The 22,335-nt window shown below is 52.8% G+C and overlaps 2 protein-coding genes across 2 annotated transcripts; one reads left to right on the top strand and one right to left on the bottom strand.

Annotated features, from left to right (window-relative positions):
• Window positions 1-2,027: 2,027 nt before the first annotated feature.
• On the bottom strand, window positions 2,028-10,950 carry COQ4 (coenzyme Q4). The gene is made up of 7 exons (XM_090274808.1): window positions 10,586-10,950; window positions 10,372-10,503; window positions 9,221-9,317; window positions 8,599-8,701; window positions 5,134-5,263; window positions 4,491-4,584; window positions 2,028-4,012 (listed from the first exon to the last, which is right to left on the bottom strand). Exons 1-7 carry the CDS (start codon window positions 10,653-10,655, stop codon window positions 3,841-3,843), a joined length of 798 nt encoding a protein of 265 aa, XP_090130934.1. The 5' UTR covers window positions 10,656-10,950; the 3' UTR covers window positions 2,028-3,840.
• TRUB2 (TruB pseudouridine synthase family member 2) lies at window positions 10,916-21,866 on the top strand. Its single transcript, XM_090274809.1, has 8 exons — window positions 10,916-11,231; window positions 11,615-11,746; window positions 13,244-13,318; window positions 14,421-14,482; window positions 15,527-15,608; window positions 17,353-17,425; window positions 17,982-18,118; window positions 18,870-21,866. Exons 1-8 carry the CDS (start codon window positions 11,123-11,125, stop codon window positions 19,202-19,204), a joined length of 1,005 nt encoding a protein of 334 aa, XP_090130935.1. The 5' UTR covers window positions 10,916-11,122; the 3' UTR covers window positions 19,205-21,866.
• Window positions 21,867-22,335: the final 469 nt, after the last annotated feature.

Genomic DNA, 22,335 nt, shown 5'->3' with positions numbered 1-22,335 from the left:
AACAATGAGGATATCCTAACAGCGCTGACCTCACAGGGTTTGTGTGGAGAGTCATGGGGAGCATTTGAATTAGCACTTGACATATTTGTTATTGTAGCTTACAGGTTCATGGATCACAAACCACCTAAAAAATCTAGACATGAAGATTACCACTGATTGTATCCATAGGGCTTAGCAAATCACAGAAACTTGATAAATATCTGTTGAATGAATGAAAGGGAGGGTAGATTAGAAGCGCTGACCTTATCCACACCAGGATCCAGGAGTATAAATATGACAATTTCCACATCAACTGCTGAGGTCATATGCAAAGAAGGGAAGTGAGAGTTTGGAGGAAGGCGGTGGTGACCGCCCCCCCCCCCCGCATGTTCTCCCTCACTCAGGCCAGTCACATCGGTGAAGCGAGAGTAGTAAACCCAACAGACACTGGGCCAGGCGCGAGGGGCAGGTTGCAAGGGCACATAGAGGAAAGGAAAGTCTGCCTTTAAGTTGCTTATAGTGTAGCTGAACACACAGAGAGGACGGGTGGAAATTAGGTCACTCGGTTGTCCCTCACCAGGTGCTCACTGCACTTCTGTCACTACCCACCACACGCTATTGTGACATCTTCTTTGCTTGTAGTCAGACACATCTGGGTTGCACCTCCAGCCCCAGCTGTGAGACATTGGGCAGATCTCCTCCCCAGGGAGCCTCCGTGTCCTCATCTATAGAATGGGAATATCTACCTCGTGGGGCTGGGTACTGATTCCATGAGAGGACGTATGTCAAGCTGTCAACACAGGGCTGACCCATGGCAGGCCGCAGCTGTCATAAAGTTCCTCAGCTCCGAGGGGGTGAGGATGCAGCTGTCTGGATCACTGAGAAGCCCCAGCAATCGGCAAATACTTAGGAGATATTTGTGAAATGATTAAAGGCGAGTGGGCTTGTGCATCAGAATACGTGGGCCGGGGAAGGCCAGGGGGTGGGACGGACGGGACTGGAAAGGACTTAGTGTGCTAGGCTGAGTTTACCCTAACCCCGTGAAGAGGCACTGGAGGTTCTTAGGAAGGGCAGGAGCTGAGTGCTGTCATTTGTGGGACAGGCTCAGCTTAGGCTGACCTCACAGTGGGCTCCTTTCCACTGACAGACCCCCATCTGCCCGGCATTCAGGGACTACCATCAGCACTTGTCTTCAGGCTTATCAGAGACTGACGCTTGGACTCTTCTGCATTGAACCCCCCGAAGACTGAAGTGGACTGGCGCCTGGCACACAGTAGGCACTTACCCCACAGATATTCAGTTGTATTTGGCATTAGTGACCTCTGAGCTGTGTAAGTGCTCCCACACTGGGTGTGTGCAAAATAAATACCTCTGGCTTATTGTGTACATGGTGATTTCAGAGGCCTCCAGAGGCCCTCGTGGCAAATGACAGCTTTCATTTCCTAAATCCTTGCTACACATGCCCATGGCCCTGTTGGGAGACAGGCACACACCCTTCATTTCACAGAGCAGAAGACAGGCTCAAAGGGGTGCTATGACTGCTGCAAGGGTGCAGAGCTGGTCAGGGGCGGGCTGCTCGATCTGCCGTTAGCGCCTGTGTCCCCAAACACTGCTCTGGGACCAGCTACACAAGGCTTTTATCAGGCAGAGAGAAAGGGAGCTTCCTCTTGGCTCCTGGGACGGGGCTCAAGACCTATGTGTCCCAGGGCAAGCTCTTCCACACCCCAGCTGTGGGACCTGAGGACACTCCCTGGACCCGAGACCACGGACAGAGGTTGAGTTCTTGTGGGGGCTGAATAAGACTTTGCACGGGGGATGCCCAGCACAGGACTCGCCATCCATTTCTTCAATGACGAAGCAGCAAGCCCCTGCTGTGTACCCCCCTGGAGCAGACACGGAACTTGTAAATAAATAATTTCAGAGGGGTAAGCAAGAAAACAAGGTGATGTGATGAAGGGGAGGGCTGCTTCAGGTGGCATGGTCAGAGAACACCCCTCTTGAGGTGACGTTTGAGCACAAATGTGAATGACAAGGAGCAGACTACGTAATAGTCTGGGGACAAAGACAGGAAAAAGGCCCACATAGTTTATTGAGATGAATATGTTTCCAAGAAGTTGACAGGGCCTCACAGGCCGTGTAAAAACCCAGTAAGTGGTAGCTATTGCCAGTATGACTTTTCTCCAGCTGGTGACAAAAATGCCACCTTATGATCTGGGCACAGGACTCCACCCCAGTTAATCCTGATGCCCAGTGCCCGTCTCCTGGGTGCGATAAAGGGGTTATGCAGGCACCAAGTACTGGAACAGGTGAGCCACCAGGCTGGACAGGGGCTATCTGAGTCTGGCCTCTTCCTTGACTTTGGCACTGTTGACTCTTACTGACCTGGGGACATGGGTGCCTGGGACCCTGGGAAGCCATGGAAACAGTTGGCAGGTCTGGGAAGGTGGCCTGTACTGCAGATCCATGAGGTATAAGGAGCTCACTCAAACCCCCTCCTCTTTCTGCAGAAATTCGAAGAGCTCAGGAAAAGGCTTCCCTCTTGGAAAAGGCCATGGTTCTGAGGTCAGCCTCGCCTCCCATGCCCTCCCTCTGCCCCGGGGAGCTGCCCTGGACTGAGATGTGGTAGGCATGAGAAGGCGTGGCAGTGCTCAGCAGGGCTTCGGACAACCCCCGGTCCCAGCCCTAACTGTTCCTATCGCCTTCAGTGAACTACAATACTACCACCTCCCTCAATGGCTGGGGTCAATGCGATAAGGGATCTAAGTGCTGGGCACTGCCTGGCACCTGGTACAGCTGTAGATACACTGGAGCTGTCATTATCTGTAGGGAGACTGGCGCACAGAAGCAAGCAGGGGCCTCGTAACCTGCGTTCTGGTTACTCCAGGCAACTCCTCATCCATCTCTGGGCTTTTGTTACCTATCTACCCAAAACTCTATAAAGGCTCTGCCATTCTGGCAGTGTGCCATGTTCTAAATTCAAAGAGAGAGCCACCTACTCTTCGACAATCCCTTTCACCCTGACTGTCCCCACTCCTTGTCTCTGATCCAAGGAAAATGCCTGGTTGCGGCTCCAAGATGAACCTGCAGCCTGGCAGCTGCCTCGGCCACCTGCAAACACAGAAACACAATCGCTCTTGCCTCTTGGGTTAGCCCTCCTACTAAGTGTCACCTCGTGAAACCGCCACCACTGTGGGAGGCGGATGCTGTTTTCCTTCCCCTCTCCGATGGAATGGGCGGAGAGGGGAGGGGACTTGCCGTCAGTCCCTCCACTAGAAAGCCGTACAGTTGGGAGCTTGAATCCGTTTGCCCAACTTCAGGCCAAGCGGCTGAACCGCAGGCTGAAGGCGATGTCTCCTCTCGGGGCTGGAAGGCCCAAAGCGGCCAGCAGCCAGCGCCGGGCAAAGGCAGGGGACGCAGGCGTGTGACCTGCTGGGAGCCTGTATTCAGACAGTGGAGACTCCTTTCCCCCTCTGCCTCCCTCTTCTCTGGCCTCTGGAATGGGGTATAGGCTGCAGTTGGGGGAGGACACCCAGCCTGGCACCCAGAAAGCCCTGCTGGCAGGGAGAGGTCTAGAACATGGGCGTGGACCAGAGACATCCCAGGGTGAGCCTAGGGGACTGGTTCCTGTTCACAAGTGGCTCTCTTCAGGCAGCTGCAGGCTCCACTGCCTACTCCTTCCTGGGCGGGTCCTCAAAGCCACTCAGCAGTGTTTATGACAAATTCTGATAAACACTGTCCAAGGGTCAGTGTTCAAAGAAAAGGAACAAAGGTGGTGGCAAACGAGCCCTCTGCCCCCAGGGGAAGTGGGTGGGGTGAGAGTGGACAGCCAGGCCAGGCCCTCTGGGCTCAGCAGCTCATGGCCTAGGCCAGGTCATCGATGTGCCTGGGAGGGGGCGTGATACCCAGCTCCTCCTGTAGGGCCGTCAGGGGCTGCTCCCAGCGCCGCTCGTAGTACACGTTGAGGACGCACGGGGCTCTGCGCCCATTCCGGACTGCCCACGGGATCATCTCTGAGACTAGCACTTGCAGGTGCCTGCGGAGTGGCCGAGGGAAAAGAAATCAGAAGGTCCTGAGGGCCAGGCACACTGTGTGCCCAGCAGGCAGTTGATGCACCTTTTCTCAGTGAATCTTCACACAGGCCCAAGAAGGAGGTGGTTATTATCCCCGATTTTTGAGCGGGGAAACAGAAGCTCAGAGCGGTTAAGATCCTGTGCCCAAAGCCACATGCCGCCCTAACGCCAGAGGCTAATGCTAGATTGCCCCGCGGCCACAGCTGCATCCTTCTGACCTGGCACTGAGGCCTGGACCTTAGGGTCCCACGAAACGTCCAGGCTTCCTCTGCTGCCCTGGGGACTCTGCGCCAGGCCGGGTTCACCTCCCCGCCCCGTTCTTCCCACCCTGGCTCCCTGGAGGACCACTGAGCCTGCTTAGGAAAGCTGCCTGCTCTTCCGTTTCCTGGAGCCCTGGCCCCGCTGAGGTCTCCCTTGACCCCCCGCCACTTGAGAACTTACTGGGCACTGAGCTGGATTGGTCCGAAGAGTGAACTCAGGATGCACATGGGCAGGCCGGTCTGGACAGCCTCAAACCACTTTACCACGATCTCCCCTGGGGGCAGGGTGGGGGGTGGGGTGGGAGGTGAGGAGGGGCCAGGAAGAGAAGCCAGTGGCGCTCATGGCAGCGAACAGTGAGGTGCCCGCTTCTCTCTAAGGTGTCTTTTCTCTACAAGAGGTCGGCCGTGCCCTGTCTGCTCTGAGCTGTGCCCTGGGGCACTTGGCTTGGAGTGCAGGAGAGGCTCCAAGGAAGAGTCAGAGGAAATGAGGGCTGGAAAGGGGATCAGAATGCAGAGGACTCTACAGCCAGGCTGGTTCCTACAGGCCTTCGGGAGTTTCTGAGGGCGTCAAAAGAGGGAGCCCCAATGCCTGGACGCTGCTGTTTCCGTGCAGGAGCCGTAAGAGGCAGTGGGGATGGCACAGATGCTGCCAACAGGTTCGGGTAAGGCGGGAAACAAGGCGCTGAGCCAGCTAACTGGGGGGCGGGAGACGCAGGCGAGCCCTGTCCTGGCCCTGAACAGACCCTAGGGCACAGGCTTGTTGAAGTGCCCCCTCCCTGCCCATCCCCCACTCAGATGGCGGTGGCTGGCGAGGTGGCACTCACCCAGGATGGTGGTGGGCATCTCCAGCAGGGTGTGGAGCATGTCATGGATCTCCCGGTACCGCTGGATCACGTAGGCTAGCTCCTCATCGTCCACGAATCGGGTTGCTGCTCGGGTATCTGGGGAGACCCTCTAACAAACATGAGCCACCCCTAGACCCTCTCCCAACAGTTCCCACAAGGCCCAATTGCCAGCCTCTCCTTGACTCTGTCGACCACCCCCACCAAGCTCAAACCCCCAAAACTTTCCAGGGACTTCGCTTGTCATACCCACTGACAAGGGAGGGAATCCTCAGGCAGGGAACGTGGTGTTATTGACAACCCCTCAGCCTCTGCCAACTCTCACATAATGTATGCAGCCTGCTGGGATCTATGGTAAAGAAGCCCCAGAGGGGAGCGGGAAGCAGGAGCTGCTTAATGGGCTTAGAGTTTCAGTTTTACAAGATGAAGAAGCTCTGGGGATTGGTTTCACAGCATTAAGTGAGTACACTTAACACTTCTGAGCTGTCCATTTAGAAATAGGTAAGATGGGAAAATTTGTGGGTTTTTTTGGTTTATTTATTTTATTTATTTTTAAAGAGAGGGGAAGAGAGGGAGAAAGAGAGGAAGAGAAACATCAGTGTGTGGGTTGCCTCTCGCAACCCAGGCATGTGCCCTGACTGGGAATCGAACCTGCAACCTTTTGGTTTGCAGGCCGGTGCTCAATCCACCGAACCACACCAGCCAGGGCTAGTAGCAGATTTTGAATGTCCTACGTGGCTTGCGTTCTGTTTCTATGAACAGCGCTGCAGCAGCTTGTCAGCCGCTCAGGAGAGGGGGCTGGCTGTTTCGATCATTGCTTTATCTTCAGGGTCTGCGTGATGAAACATCTCTTGAATGCATGGGTAAAAGGCCAGTACCAGGCACTTTCCTAAGCCCAGGCAGGAATGTTAACTGTCCTTATTTTACCCACCCACTGCCTCTCTGAGTCCTTAGTACCACGCTCAAAGAGTGGGAACAGTCTGGTGTTCCTGCTCCCAAAGCATGGCCTCAGCCTGTCCAGGGGCTGAGGTTTGATGTCTTCACTGCTTTGGGGCTGCTGGCCCAGTGTCTGTGGCCCATTGGGTCCCGGGTCCTAACATCTTCTGCAGTGTTCTTACTTGCTGTGTGAAGCTGCAGATGAGCACAGTAACAGCAGCTACATTTACTGAGTCTTTACTATGTGCCTGCACTGTAAGACATCCTTTACATATACTATATGTCATCCTCCTGACCACCCAGGGGGCAGATACTGTTATGAGCCTCAGGTACAGATAAGAAAAATGAGGCTCAGAGAGATCAAGTAACTTGCCCAAGATCACACCACTAATCAAATGGCTGAGCCAGAATGTGAAACAAAGTTTGCTGGATTCCAAAGCCAGTAGCTTCAACATCCATTATTGATAAGCCATGTAAGTGCCCTGGGAGATAAACATCAGGCCCCTTTACCTCAGATAAGGAACCTGAGCCTCAGAGAGGTCAAATGACTTGCCCACGGCCTAAGGCTGAGAAGAGAGGCCGGATTCTATCTTGGAGCTACTCTCTCTCTCTCCTTTCTTTTTCAACTCAAGCTACTCTCAATCCCAAAGCTCACGCCTGTAATCTTGATGCCACAAGGATGAACACATTTCCTACCAATGTCCACCCCAGGGAGGGTGGCCTCGCTTTGAACCTTGACCTAAATTTCTGCCGGTACGAAGCTGTGACACCTTCTGTGGGCTGCTGGTCTCCATCCTCGAAAAGTGTCACAACCTCCAGGGCTGTCAGCACAACTAGGGCTACGCCTGGCGACGTGCCCAGGGAGGTCCTGGCACCCCACCACCTCCACAGAACAGGACAGAAGGCTCTAGGGGAACTTCAGAAGAAGGTGGTCCTTCCCTAGGTAACACTTGAGGCAGGTCCCCCTGGCGGGTTTGCCATTGATGAAATAATTTGCATCCTGGTGAAACCCGAGGAAGACGGTATAAAATGGGGCCGGGGCAAGTGTCAGGAATGCATGAGGGCTGGTTATTTTTTCAGGGAGAATAGCATTTTAGGGCAGTGGTTCTCAACTGGAGACATTTGTGGGTGTTACAAGGTGGGGTGCAGAGGCCAGGGATGCTGCTAAACATCCTACAAGGCACAGGACAGCCCTCCCCACAACAATTATACCGCCCCAAAAAGTCAGCAGTGCCAACAATGAGAAACCCAGTCCCAAAGAAACCTTCACCGACCCCTTCACCTCCTCCAGCCTGCTGACTCCTGCAGTTGGGCTGGACAGCCACTTCGGAGGTCCTTTGTGGGGATATGCACGTGGTGGCAGGTGGGGATGGGGACCAGAAAGGTATCTAGCTATATCCTAAGGTCCTTCTATAAATCAGAGGTTACTCTCCTGCCTGAAATCCTCAATGGCTTTCTACTGTTCCAATTACAAAATACAGACTCCTACCCAAGGCTGGTAGGACCGGGCCTGGCTGACCTCCCAGCCCGTTGGCCACCTTCCCTTACTCTCCTCTGCTGCCACATTGGTCAGTTCCTCTTTCCTCAAATACACAGAGCCTTGAGCTTGCCAGTCCCTCTGCTCGGAATGTTCCTCCCATCTCTCCTTAGGGCTGGCTCCTCCTCTTCTAAGTCTCCTCAGAGGGGCCACCAGGACCACCTCGTCCTCTCTTGTGGTGACTCCTGTTCTCATAGCACTGTCTACTAGAGTGGATGAGCCACAGATAGGCTCTTTGCTGGGTTTGTTCATTGTATCCTAACTGCTATGAAGTGTCTGGTAAGTTCTAAGTACCCAATAAACATTTTGTATGAATTTTTATATGACAATTTATCCTTTTACAGCTTGATTTACCTCCCCAACCATAATATTAGCTTCCCGAGGACAGGGACCTTGTCTGTCTAGTTCACCATTACATCCCCAGGACCTGGAACAATGGATGACACATGCCAGATGCTAAATGAATGAGTTCCTCAGTAATTGGGACCCTCCCCTCCCCCTGGGGCTGGACAGCATCACAGTCGGTTGCACTCTAGGGAAAGCACTGTCTCCGGAACAGGGGACACAGTGCAGCGGCTAACAGCATGATCTGGGTTTGTCTGCTGCTTCCATCAGCACTGGCCATATGGAGTCAGCAAGCTGCTTAGCTCCTGAGTCTCACTTTCATCTACTGAAGGCGATAACAGTAAAACATACTTGACAGGGTTACTGGGAGGATTCAGAAAGATCCTGTATGAGCCTGGCACCTGAAATGCAGCAAGAGGTTGGTAAGTGCAGGCCAAAATTATCGCCTGGAGCGATGTCACTAGCCCATTTACCTATCCCATAAAAAGTGACAAAGCCTTGGCACAGAGACTGAAAAACACTCCTGCCCACGGTGGCAGCTCAGGGCTCTGCCTTCCTGGGGACATCACTCCCATGCCATTCATCTGATCTTCCAGTGATGGCCACATGCACAGAAACTAGAAACTCACATTCACATCCAGGAAACGAAGATACTCGCGGCCAAGGGAGCCCTCAGGCAGGCTCTGGAGCTTGTCCAGGTCAAGGGTGGACAGAGAGATCCGGGGACGCTCCCTGCAAGGCACAAGGTACGTTTTAGGTATTGGGAGGTTCCAGCAAAGGTAGGTGAAAGGTTCCTTTAGAACAAGGTTGTGAGAGGTGAAGAGGTAGAGCAGCAGTTGGACTGTGAGTCCTGATGGACCATCTTCTAGGCGGCAGGGATTGAGAGGATGACCACAAACTAAGGTCGTGGTTCCTGTCCATGGGAGCACAATCTAGGCAGCAGGCCTCAGGTGTGGTCAGATGTGATCAGGGTACTCACAAAGGGTACTGCAGAGGGGGGTACAGGGCACAGCTAGCATGTTTTATGGGAACTTGGAGAAGCTATAGTCCTGTGGCTGGAACTGGGCTGAGGCCAGCGCACAGCACTACCTAAGGGTCATCATAGTGTCTATATGAATGGCATCCCTGGAGCTGGGCAGTGCCCAGCCTGTGCAACCATCCCTAGAGGAACAGGACTGACACAACGCGACTCCAGAGAGAGCAGGATCCCCACAGAATACTCCCAATCCTTGAGACAGAGCTGGCACCTACTGCAGGATCTGGGCACCCTCTGGATCCCTCTTCATCTGGTCCCTGAGGACCTTCAGGGCACGGTATCCTGTGGTCTCGCCTAGAACTGCGACCATGTCTGAAAGGAAAGAAATTGGGACAAATGTAGGGTATGATCTTAGGTCAATTACTTGACCTGGTCTGAGTCTTAATTTCCAAATGATAAAACAGGGATAAGATCTACCTCTTAGTTATCAGGATTCATGTTAAACACTTAGCAAATCATTCTGCACACAGTTAGGGCTCAATATATCTATAGTTCTTAGTATTATTATTAATCTACTGGGACGAGGTGGCTCTGGTTAGCACAGTGGTTTCAAGAGGTTACAGATCATTTTCACATCCATCATCACAGCCCAATATAATGTCTCCATTGATAAGTACAACCTTTACTATCAGAGTTCTGGGTTTGAGACCAGGTGCAGTCACTATCCAGGTGATCTTGTGCAAACTGCTTCACATTCCCAACCTTCAGTGCCCTTGGGAAGTGCAGGCAACACCTTTCCAATAGTTAGTGTGAGAAATCAAGACATTATGCATATAAAATACTTAGTGAACAGTAAGAATGTGCGCAGCGAGCAGTGAGCATTATTGTTTTCATTAGGAGGAGGAACAGTACTCCCCAGACTTAAGAAGCCTGGGAAGGATGACGAAGGCATCGTAGAACCCTAGGATGTCCCAGTCATACACCCAGCAAACATTTACTGAGCAGTAATTAAGGGCAAAGCACTATGCAAAGTGCTGCCGGTACAGTGGGCCAGTTACGAATGTTAATCTCTAGTGGGATGTTAATTTCTAGTGGGATGTTATCATTCGGTGGATGCTCATAAGTCATCTGCTTAGTCCAGAGGTTCTCGTGGTGGCTCAATGACAGAATACCCTGGGAAGTAGTTTCAAAAGGCAGAAGCTCAGATTCCAGGCTCTTCCTGCCGCCCGCCTCCACATCTGACAGATACGGACGCAGTTTAGGGTGGGACCCGGGCGTCTGCGTTCTTATGAATGCTATGGGTATACCCTGATCTAGTCTATTCTCCAGTTACCCATAGGAAACGGAAGCTCTGACCGAGTTCGGGACCTGCTCAGGCTTCCAAGGCAAGGGCCTCCGAGGGAGCGCGGGGCGCGGACGGCCTTACCGTGACGGTACGGGTCGTAGAGGGCCATTGCGGCAGAGCCTGCGGCCAACAGCGCCTTCTGCAGCGGGGAGGTGGGGATGTGTTTGGGGTAGAGCAGGCCGACGCCATGGCTTGCGGCTCGGAAGGGCACACCTGCCGGGCAAGAAAAAGGCCGCGGTCAAAAGTGTGTGTACAGGGGTGCGACGCAGGACTCTTTCCCGCCTCCGCTACTTGCCTGCAGCAGGCCCAGGGAAACCCTGGAGCACGCGGAGGGGTCGCAGGGCCCCTCGCAGCAACGTCGCCATGACAGCAGGCACTTCCCAAAGGCCACAGCAGGACAAGCCGGGCAGGGGAGACGCTCCAAACTTCCCCGGCGACGGAGCGCCGGAGAGGTCAAATCACTCGCACTCGATCCCTGTTGGCGGGGTGGGGGGTGGGGGGAATGTAGCACGGACAGGAAAAAGCCCTATCGCTAAGTATGAGAAGGGAAACCCAGTCGATCTTCCTGCCGCCTTCTCTACCGATGGGAAACTCTTCCCATTTTACTTCATCCCCAGAAAGGATCTCCAAGGAAGCCCCGCTAGCGCTGGGGTTCAGCGCCGGACCGTACTTCCTTCTCCCCAGCACCTTTCCCCCGAGGAGAATAAGAGGAGAACCGTTTCCGGCTGCGAAACATGACGGCGCTCGTGGGAAGGACCATATTTGGGTGAGGGACCGTACGGCACTTCCGCCCGTCCAACTCCGCCCCGAGCGCGGGCCGCCGGCCTCGGACATGGGGTCGGCCGGCTTGGCGCGACTGCATGGGCTCTTCGCAGCCTACAAGCCCCCGGGGCTAAACTGGAAGCACCTGCGGGACACCGTGGAGCTGCAGCTTCTGAAGGGTGAGTCCCTGCAGCCAGACCCACGAACGTGCTCCTGTTCTCCCGGGAGCCCGTTTCCGCCTGGGATCCTCTAGCAAAATGAAGTCATGCGACCTAGTCGCCTGGGCTGAGGGCTTTCCTAATCATATATTCTGTGCTCTTGTTACTCCTCACTTCTCTTCGTGTTCAAATGGGTAAGCGGACTCAGTATTGTCTGTTGTCATGAGCAGTTACTAAGTAATAGAGCCCGGATTTGAACTCAAGTCTGTTTCCTAACTACTTGCTGCTCTGTTCGCTGCCGCACGGGCCCTCTTCTGTCTCCTGCATCTTCATGCTCCCCTGCCCCGCCTCCCCCAGGTGATCGGACAGAATTGACAGAATGTTCTTTACCTGTGTATGCTCAGGCCTCAATGCTGGGAAGCCTCCTGCCCCTCAACAGCGAGTTCGCTTCCTGCTGGGCCCGGCGGAAGGCAGCGAAGAGAAGGAGCTGACCCTCACAGCCACCAGCGTGCCCACCCTCACCAGCCATCCGCTGGGTAAGGCACATTGAGGCAGGGGCCTGGGTGTCACTTCCGAGGAAATCTCTGCCCAGAGTCCGTGTCCCCATCCGTGCTCAAACTCCTGTCCCAGGCCTTTGAAGGGCCACAGTGGAAATGAAGTATTTGACAGGGAATATGCAAATTTCCCACATAGGAAATACTTCCGGTTTTGCAGGCTCAATTCTACCGTTGTAGTGCAGAGCAACTGTAGGCTGAATTTCATGTAGTTTTCATATATCACAAACTAGTATTTACTTGGTTTTTCTTTGAACCATTGAGAAATGGAAAAAAATTTTAACTCGTGAGCCATTATAAAAACAAGTTTGAGGATTGTGCCTTTGGACTGTAGTTTGCTGATACCTTTACTATTCTGGGACTCCAGATGGGACTTGAGACTCTTAGGTGGAAGTCCTAAGGAGGTGAAAGTCGGGAGGCTATAGGAGCCTAACCAAAAACCTCTAAACCCCTTCAACAGTGACAGCCAGTGACTCTCCAGTGTAACAAGAACAAGTATGATGTATTAAAGATCTGCTTTGTACTAGATACTGTCTTAAGTTTTTTCTAAATGCCATCTCATTGAATCTTCACCACAGTCCTATGAAATGAATCCTGTTCTCATTTCACAAAGGAGGAAACTGAGGCTTTTTGTTGACATTAAGTAACACAGCGTGGATTCAGTAGGCTCTTTAGCACCCCAGTCCCTCTCCCAGGAGTCCTTTTGATCTACAGAGGTGTAAATGTTTCTGGTTTATTCCTGCATTTACGCCATTAAAAAAATTTTTTTTTTTATTTACTTTTAGAGAGAGGGGAAGGGAGGGAGAAAGAGGAGAGAAACATCAGTGTGTGGTTGCCTCTCGCGTGCCCCCAACCGGGGACCTGGCCCACAACCCAGGCATCTCCCTTGACTGGGAATCTAACCGGCACCCCTTTGGTTCGCTGGCCAGCACTGAATTCACTGAGCCACATCAGCCAGGGCATTCGCTCCATTTTTTAAACAGCTTTATTGATATATAAAGTTGATATTAAAAAAAAAATGCATATATTTTAATTATGTATTTGAATGACTCCTTCATTCTTTCAGTAAGCTTCTGAGCACCTGGTGAGCTCTTAGGGGTATAACTGTGAGCAGACAGACCCAGGCCCTGCCTTAAGGAGCGCACAGCCACTCACTGGGAGAGTGGCCAGGACTCGCCTGCAGGAGCTGAATAGGGAACCCTACAATCTTGATTCCCATTGTTACGCCTAGTCCACTCAAAGCCTCTCATTGAGGGCATGGTGATAGGTAGGCTAACAGGCATCTTAAGTTGCCCTTTCTCGTGGCCCAGGGAACTGAAAAAATGGTTCTAGGCTCCAGATTCCATGGTGGGGAAACCTGAAAGTCCAGCCTGGTCCTGGTCTGGTCTCCATGAGGCTACATTGTAGGACCGAAGCCATCACATAGCCCAGAGCCATCCTCATTTGTTGAGGAAAGGGACCTCTTTTGCTTCTTTCTAGTGCGTGGACCAGCTTTCACCAGCCTGAAGATTGGTGTGGGACACCGGCTGGATGTCCAGGCGTCTGGGGTGCTTGGTAGGTGATGTGGTGAGCCTGGGGGTGCAGTGATGAGAGGCTTGGGGGGGGATTAGGGAGGTACCGGGAGCCAGCCCACTTCCAACTTGACAGCCATTTCCCACCACTGCTCTCCTCCTTTGACTCCTGCCCTGAGTCCGATCAGCTGCTGGAACGGGGATGTCACTGTCACCCACCTTCATCAAGTGATCCTTGCACGTGACATGTGGTACGAAGCCATTTGTGCACATGCATTCACCATGGTAACCCTGCTGGGTAGATACTGTAGGATTTTATGGACAAAGAAAGTAAGATTCCATGAGCTTAGGTGACTTGTCCTGGGTCCCATGGCTGGTGAATGCCACTGGTCAGTAGAGGGGAAACCGTCCTTGTTCTCATGGGATAGCCAAGCACATGACTCTGGCCCCACTAGCTAGGGTCTGGGTGTCACTGGAGCTGGACACACAAAGCCCTGAGTCATGAGCCATCTGTGTCCTCAGGGTCAGGCGGTGTCCACATCCTCCAAATGCGACAGTCACAGTCCCCTTGTCTTGCTTCCTGGAGCACTGGCAGGCAGACGTGATCTCATGTCCCCCTCCCTCTCTGGGAGTGAATGGAGGATCATTCTCTCCTTCAGCCGGAGGGACAAACAGAGCCAGGGGAAGGCAGGGAGCAGCCACAATGCCCCTGTTTGTGGGGCCCTTCCTTTGTGCTGACTGCCGCTTGGGCATCGCCTCAGTCTCCACAGCACTGCGGGGGTCACACCACGGTTTAATCCGCAGTTTACTGATGGGGAGCCTGAGGCCCAGGGAGGTTCCAGGACATGCTTAGAGCTATCTCGAGTTAGGTACAGGTCTGTGAATGGGCCACTGGTCTCCTACTTCCGAGTGCGTCACAAGTCCCTGGAGGGCTTGCCAAGCATCCTTGGCCCCCTCGAGTCAGTGCACAAGGGTGGGGGCCCGGAAATATGCATTTTCATATATCCCCAGTGGAGCTCCCTTGCTCCTTTGCTGGCTTCAGCAAGATTGGAGGTGGGAATATTCTGGTGGCAGGTGTGGGAGTTGGGGGTCCCAGGAAAATGGGAAGGGGGTCCAGGTGTGAAATCAGTCTTGGTGCCTTTCAGTGCTCGGCGTGGGACAGGGACGCAGCCTCCTCACTGACATGTACAACGCTCACCTCACCAAGGTATGGGGGTACTGGGGACAGTTTGCTTATCCTCTTGTCCTTCCCTTGGGGGTCACTGGCGGGATTCTGAAGCTGAGAGAATGCCATCAGCAACACCCAGGCCATCAGTGAGCATTGTCTCATGGTCCACACTATGGAAGACTGTAACGATAATGTAATAACGACTGCTGGCCTTACTGCATGCTGACTGCGTTATGCCCAGGACTGTGCGTGGACTCCCTCGTGGACGCCTCACAACTTCCCTGCAAAGTGGGGTCTGTTGTTAACCCATTTTCCAGATGAGAGAACTGAGAGGATGTCGCTTGCCCAGGGTTGTGTAGCCTGAAAGAGGCAGAGCTGGAATTTGGACCTGGATCTTTCTGACACCAGAACCTGACCATGACACTTTTATTCTCTCCCCAAGACGGAGAAGTGCACATCACTGTCCAGGCTGGTGCTCCGGGGTCACATTAGAGGGCCCGTGTTTTTAATAGTTAAGAACACACATTCCGGAGCCCAAACCAGCTTCTACCTCTGTCAGCTATGGGTCCTTGGGTGGACTCCCTAATATCTGTGCGCCTCCATTTCCTCATCTCTTAAATGGGAATGATAACAGCACCTCCTCTGAATAGGCTCGCTTTGAAGATTAGATGAGGGACTACATGTAACAGCACAGTGGTGGGCACAATGCTCAGTCTGTGTCACTGTTACCATCTGTGTCATTATCTGATTTGTGGCGGAGGCAGAGATCATACTTAGCGGGGTGGGGAGAAGCCAAGAGGGCATGCCTGGAGGGGCCCTGCTTGACAAGTTGTTGGGTTTACCTGGAGTGGAGAGGTGTAGGGGCGTGGGGTGGCCTCAGAATGCCTGTCGGCGCCCTTTGGGGGCTGCCAGTCCTGACTGTCATGGGAAGGTCTGGTGCCCTTCCCCTCGGGCAGGGGGGCAGCCGGGCAGGGGCAGGAAGACCTGACGGGCCTGCATCCTGGCCTCCTCCTGGCGCCTCCTGTCTCAGTGCTGAGGCTTAGAGCAGGGACACGCTGGATCGTCCCCTCGCTGTCCTCGCAGGATTACATGGTACGGGGCCTCCTGGGCAAAGCCACAGACGACTTCTGTGAGGATGGGCGGCTGGTGGAGAAGACGACGTATGGTGAGAGCCCCTGGGGGCCCAGGGCGGGTAGGAGGGGCAGCCAAGGCTGCCCCCGCGTTTGCTTTCCCTCAATCCCTCCCCCCTCCCCTCACAGCTCCTCTTAGAGACACTGGGCTTGGGCCAGCTACTGGGGGGCTTTGGACCCATGGTTCTGTGTTCCAGTGACACTGTGCTCCCCTGTGCCTTCTCACTTGGCTTAAACGTCACCTCCCCAGGGAAGCTTCCTTAGGCCCTAGACTTAGACTGGATGGACTCTTCAGAATAGTCATCAACTAATGACTAGCGATTACTTAATGCCCATCCCCTGCCCAGACTGTCCCCCATGAGAGCAGAGACTATGTAATCTCACTCCTCTGATCACACATAGCTTGGGGCCTGGGGTATGGGAGGTGCTTGTTAGATAAGGGTGGGGGGGGTGGCTGGATGGGGATGGACTGAGAATAGGGGGGATATGTGGATGAATGAAGGCTGAATGGGGGATGGGTGGACAGATGGATAGGGGATGAGTGGGTGGATGGAGGATGGACAGGGGCTGAGTGACTGAATGGCTGAATGGCCCATTCTTCACTTCTCACCCTCCGCATGTTCTAACACTTTCCATAAAATTTATTGCATTTGTTTATTTGGCACATGCTTTTGAGCACCAACCATGTCCCAGGCACTGGGAGGACATACGGTAAATCAGGTGGGGTCCCCAACCTCAATAAACTCAAGAGTTTCACAATGAGAGAGATACACACCTCTACATCTTCTGGAGAATAAAAACATGGCAAGGCAACACTATATATTTGTATGTGTATCAGCATCCAAACATGTGAAGACATCTACCAAGTTGAACTTCTGGGAAGGAGGAAGCCAGAATTTGGAGAAAGGGAGATATTTGTTGGTGCTGATCTGAATTTCTTAAATAACATTCGTGTATCAATTACATCATTAAAAGATAATGTAAAAACCAAAGAAAATTAAATGGTGGGAAAGAGACCCTGGTGCAGAGTGGCAGAAGCCAGGAGGAAAAAGCAGCGTGCTCCAGGAGGGGCTTCCTGGAGGCGGCAGCATTTGAGTTGGCTGTAAATGAGCGGAGGAGGCAGTGGCAGGTACATTGCAGGAAAGGCAACAGCATGAGTGAGGCGAGGCAGAAGGGATGAGCGGCCTCGGCCTTCCCCAGCTGGCGGGCCTTCAGCCACCATCCCTGCTTCCTAACCTTTGGAGCCAAAGTTGGCACCTGCCCGAGCTGAACCGCAGGATCAGCCTGCCAGCAGAGTTTGTGAGTGTCCCCAGGCTTTGCTGCTGTCTGCCCCAGTCACTTGGTGGGACCAGCAGGCAGAGCTACTCCCACTTTGCCACCTGTTTCTGCATTTGGACAGATGGCACCCTCCCTCCCAGGGCTCCTGGCATGGAAAAGCCTAGATTGGGGCTCAGGAGGCCTGGCTCAGAATATTAGGCAAAAGTCCTGTATCTTTGAGTTTCATTTTCAAATGAAAATGTTTTTAACCCAGAGTTTGTGAGCCCCTTGAAAATGTCCTTAAAATGCTGAGTTCACGTGTGTGTTTCTGAGAAGAGGGGCCTGGACTTTTGTAAGATTCTCAAAGGCCTCTCAACCTCCTAATGGGACCTCTGGGACCAGAGGAAGCTCTGGGATCCCCTTCAGATTCTGAGGACGGTCCTGGTTTGGGGAGGGCGTTTGTCAGTTTGTTGTCCAGCCTCTGCAGGCACCTGTGTGCTGACCATCCTCTGGCTTTTTCAGACCATGTGACCAGAGAGAAGCTGGACCGCATCCTGGCCATGATCCAAGGCTCCCATCAGAAGGCCTTGGTGACGTAAGTGGGGTCTGATCCACGCCTCCCTGAAAGGGGCCCTCAAGGAGGTGCTGAAAAGCAGCAAGAGGTGCCCACAGGCTTCTCGTAGGCTCCACCCACCTGGGGGCAGATTCCTCGGTTATTTTTGGCGCCTGAAATCAGACACAGACCATCCATTCCTTCCATAGCGTACAGAAATGCCTCTGTGTCAGGTCTTAGACCAGCCCTTGGGGAAGCCGAGGGGAATGAAACACCAGCTGCTTGCTAGGGTGTGTAGATAGGAAAGCCAGGGACCCGCAGCATGTGGCACGGAGCCAGGGGGTGGGCACAGTCAGCACGTGTGTGACTGTTGAAGCCAGGGAGAATGTACAGAGGAGGGCAGGCTGCATTTACAGATAGGAAGGGACAGGGGAAACAGCTGTTGAAGGGGCCCTTGGAAGGGCAGGGGAGGTGGAGGGCGGATGAAGAGCTTCAGGAAAGGCATCTTTCAGGAGTGGGCGGGGCCATGGGTAAGTGGTCAGCTCCGCGCCCCATCCCCACGCCAGCCACCTGACTGTACCTGCCTCCTGGTCCCCAGGTACTCCAACCTTGACCTGCAGTCCCAGGAGGCCTATGAGATGGCCGTGAGAGGCTCGATCCGGCCCATGAACAAGTCCCCGATGCTGATAACCGGCATCCGATGCCTCCACTTTGCACCTCCAGAATTCCTCTTAGGTAAGTTGCCCCGGGAAGTTGGAGCAAGGGGATGGGACTCCTGGGGTTGGGGAGTCACTGCAGACTGCCCTTGGAAGCACCAGCACATGCCAGCCCAGATCTCTGCTGGCCGAGGCAGTGGGACCGAGTCCCTTCCCAGCCCTGGGCTGCACTTGGCTGATCACAGACACACGGAACAAATGCTGTCCTGTCTCCTGCCAAGTCGCCCTTTGAAGCTAGAATTCAACAAGCAAAGGTTATATTTAGTGGCTCACTTCCAGGGCCACCCAGTGCTTCAAGCTGATGTAAGCCATCAAAGCAAGCATCCTCACCTCCCACTGCTTTCGCCTCCATTGATCATACTAACGTAAGTGCCATTTTTGGGCCCTGACCAAGACTCTCCCCATGATAGGCACCTTATAGTATAAATTATCCCTTATCACCACCACCCATTTTATAGATGAGCAAACCAAGTCTCAGAACAGTGCTTTGACTTGAACCTGAACCTGCCCACACATCACCTAAGGGTTTTCTTCCAAAGCAGATTCGGACTCAGCAGGTCTGGGTGGGGCCTGAGGTGCCATCTGTCTAGCAAGCTTTCCCGTAGCATCTACAGGGTGGCCCTACACTTGGAACAGCAAAGCCCCAGAGAACTAAGGTGTCTTGCTAAGGTTATTGCACAGCCTGGAGGTGCCAAGGGCTGTGGCTCTAGGTCAGCGCATGCCAGACACTGTGCCCCTGACCGCCGTCTGTCATTGTGTGTCCCTGGCAGAGGTACAGTGCATGCACGAGACGCAGAAGCACCTGCGAAGGCTGGTGCATGAGATCGGCCTGGAGCTGAAGACCACTGCTGTCTGCGCCCAGGTGCGGCGCACACGCGATGGCTTCTTCACCCTGGACGATGCCCTCCTGAGGACCCAGTGGGACCTACACAGTGTCCAGGACGCCATCCGGGCCTCAGCCCCCCGGGTGGCAGCAGAGCTGGAGAAGAGCTTAAGCCTGGGGCTGGGTACGCAGCAGCTCCCTGGTCCAGGCTGGCAGTGCGACAGCCAGGGGCCAGGCTCTGCCTTGAAAGGCTGGACAGCTGGTGGGGCAGCGGGTGGATAAAGTTAAAAGTTGTTCGTGAGCTGGCACATGACTGCGCAGGAAGAGGAGGGGAAGCTCTCCTCCCTGGGACATGAAACTGAAGCTGTGGGAGAAAAAACGGGACCCAACTGAAAAGGAAAACCTCTGTGTGGAGGAAAAGACGATAAACAAACGGACAGAGCGACCAACATATCTGCAGTGGGTTGAAGAACTAATATCCATAATATATAAAGAGCTCTTACAAAACAAGAAAAAGATGACATGAAAATTGGACAAATGACATGAATTGTTTGAAAAAATATAAAAAGAAATCCGAAAGGCCAGTAAGCCAGAGATGATGCTCAGCCTTTCTAAGAATGAAAGACCTACAGGTGGAAATGAGATGACTCTTCCTTCCCTTTGAAACAAAGCAACAAAAAGCTAACATCCAGCATTGATGGCAAGAGAAAACGGGCAGTCTGTGTTAGTGATGTGACAGGGTAGTAAGAAGCTAGGGGAGTTCCTTGGCAAGTGGAATGGGGAGATGGAGACAAGAAAATTAAACAGGGCCACAGTTTGAGCAACTTAGAGTAAGCCCAGTCGTATATAAATTGCACGATCTTACCTCCCCTAACCAAGTATACTTGAGAGCAAATGGTTTATGCCTCTTCTCCCTAACCAGAGAATACATAGTTTTAAGTCACCCTGGTCTGGGAAATTTGTCTGTTACTTGCAGTTGTGAGATGTCACAGGTGCCCGGGGAAGAGGGGGGAGGTACCTAGAAGCTGGCTACAAGCATAAGACCCCTAAGAAACACAGAATAACGATTTTTCATTGAGCTTATTCACAGGGCTTAAAGAAGGAGGAAAGTAGCAGTGTGCACCTGCAGGGAGAAAATAACGGCCATTCATCAGCGCCCTGTAACCATAGACACTGACCAGAATAGAGGAGCCTGCTCCCACCCTCTGACCCCAGTAAAACGCCTGAGCACTCACACGCAGGCATGACTCGCTGGTTCTGATCCCCAGAGTTTCTACCCTCTGTCAGGCTGAGTAAATCCTACCCTCGTTACCGGCATCCCTGAACCGAATTATTTCAGGAGACAACCCAAGTCAATTTTGCGTTGGGTTCGGTAGTAGGAGCATACGGCTGTAAGCTTTTGGTAGTACGTGTCAACATTTAAACCACTGCCTCGTGACTCAGCAGTTCGCTTCAGGACTCTGCTAGCTTAGGGTGCAGGAAGTTACAGGTACATAGGTGTTCATAGCTGCGGCGTAGTAGTTACCGATGGGAATGTGCTTACCACCCAGCAGTGAGGGAGTACTTAAATATGGCACACATGGGGCCTAAAGGGTCTATGCGAACACTGTCAAGAAAACCCCTGCTCCCATTTTTGCAGCCATTTTTTCTGCCAATTTTATTTCTCTAGGCTGTGGACACCATGACCCTCTGTACTTTTTTTTTTTTTTTTTTTTTTTTGGCCTGGTTGTCTCAACCTCTAGGGCGTATTTTCCACTCAGAACGCTCAAACTGGAAGGAACAGGTTGGCCTCTGGCTAGGGCTCTGGTTTGGGTCGTCAGGGGAAGAACTGCCGGTCTCGTCCCTGCTGTCATCTTGGGAGAGGAGGCCCCAGTCCCCAGGGCCCCCTCACCTTCACAGCCTGCAGTTCAGAGCAGTGCCAAGCAAGTGTGGGCTCCTGGCCGTGAGGCCGCAGAAGCTCAGCTCCCTCACCCGTGACACGAGAAGGATTTCGCTCACCTCCTGGGGTTGTGGGTGCAGATGAAGTCACTGTCAGGTGCTTGTCACAGTGCCTGGCACATAAGACCTGCCCCCTGCGTATGAGCTGTCTGCTTCGTGCGGCTGCTCTTTCTCCTGAACGGCGACCTTAGAGGGTTGTCGCAGGCAGTGTCAGAAGCCTTCTCTGCCTTACATCTTGTTTCTCCAGCATAAAAATCAGGTGGAAAATGGACAAGCACAACCTCAGCCAGGTGATCAATGTCAGTATGAACACTGATAAGTCATGTTGCTAGTATATACTCATTGTGATGTGACAGAAATGGCCCTTTACCCCTGAGATCTTCCTCCCAGTAACCCGTAACCGCAGTCTCAGCATGAGAAGAACATCAGACTCTGGGAGTGGGGCGTCCTACGGAAGACATGACTAGTACTCCTGAAAACTGCCGTGGTCATCAGAAGCTGTGACGTCTGAGAAATGGCCACAGCCCAGAGGAGCATAAAGAGACATGACAACTAAATGTAACGTGGGGTCCTGGAACCAGAAAAGGGCTTCAGGTCAGAACAAAGGAAATCTTAAGTGATTGCTGGGCTTTAGTTAATAACGATGTATCAGTATTGGTTTATTGATTTAACAAATATACTAGTGGAAGGTGTTAATACAATAACGTACTGTCAGGGTTTTCTGCAAAAAAAAGTATTTAAAAAAGGTCACCTTTAGAGATCTTTGAGAATCCAGATTCTAAACCAAACTCTTGGGTTCTGACTCAGTAGGTTTGGAGTGGACCCCTGAAACCTAAATGATGGGGTTCAGAGAGCTTCTGCGTTGGTGAACACAATGAGGTGCTGGGAGGGCAGTGCACCCAGGGAGGGCCTGTGAGCCCTGCGCCCCTCCCTCTGCCCTGGCCCTGTCCCTCTTCCGTTTGCCTGCTCCGGGATTGTGTCCTTTATAATAAAAAGGTAAACCTAAGTGTTTCTCTGAGATCTGTGAGCTGTTCAAGCAAATTATCAAACTTGAGGAGGGGGGTGTGGGAACCTCCAGTTTATAGCCAGTTGGTCAGCAGTACAGGTGACAGCCTGGGACCCGTGATTAGCATCTGAACCTTAACCTGCGGACCCCTGGGTCATGGCCAAAACATTCCCTCAGCATGCAGCATCAGTCAGCTGGGAAAACTTCCCCAAGTCCTTGGGATGGTAAAATGTTTTCTGTAGTAGGTGTCTTTAACCCTGAAAAGGTTAGAAATGAACGATAATTGCTAAATTGTGCCAAATGTGTAAGCAACCTGAGATTTGTAAGTTGAGCTTTAAAATTTGTTAAGCTATCAATCAGGTTGATTATTTCAAGAGAGAATTTTTTTAAAGCCAGCGAAAGGGCAAATAGTTCTTTCTGTGCAGCAAACGCACGCTCAAGAGCGCCGGCAACCTCCCCCACGGAGCCA

Source organism: Furipterus horrens, unplaced genomic scaffold (genome assembly GCF_987537825.1).
Source record: "Furipterus horrens unplaced genomic scaffold, mFurHor1.1.pri manual_scaffold_4, whole genome shotgun sequence".
Lineage (NCBI taxonomy): Eukaryota > Metazoa > Chordata > Mammalia > Chiroptera > Furipteridae > Furipterus > Furipterus horrens.
Note: the sequence above shows the minus strand (reverse complement) of the source record. Positions and strands in the feature narration are given on the sequence as shown.

Excerpts from the sequence above, each read along its gene's own strand:
- COQ4 (XM_090274808.1), bottom strand. The coding sequence starts at position 10,655 with ATGGCGACGTTGCTGCGAGGGGCCCTGCGACCCCTCCGCGTGCTCCAG. Across the intron at positions 10,504-10,585 it reads TTTCCCTGGGCCTGCTGCAG|GTGTGCCCTTCCGAGCCGCA; the intron begins GCAAGTAGCGGA and ends CTTGCCCGGCAG. Across the intron at positions 4,013-4,490 it reads CCAATCCAGCTCAGTGCCCA|GCACCTGCAAGTGCTAGTCT; the intron begins GTAAGTTCTCAA and ends GCCACTCCGCAG.
- TRUB2 (XM_090274809.1), top strand. The coding sequence starts at position 11,123 with ATGGGGTCGGCCGGCTTGGCGCGACTGCATGGGCTCTTCGCAGCCTAC. Across the intron at positions 11,232-11,614 it reads GGAGCTGCAGCTTCTGAAGG|GCCTCAATGCTGGGAAGCCT; the intron begins GTGAGTCCCTGC and ends GTGTATGCTCAG. Across the intron at positions 14,483-15,526 it reads ACAACGCTCACCTCACCAAG|GATTACATGGTACGGGGCCT; the intron begins GTATGGGGGTAC and ends CTGTCCTCGCAG.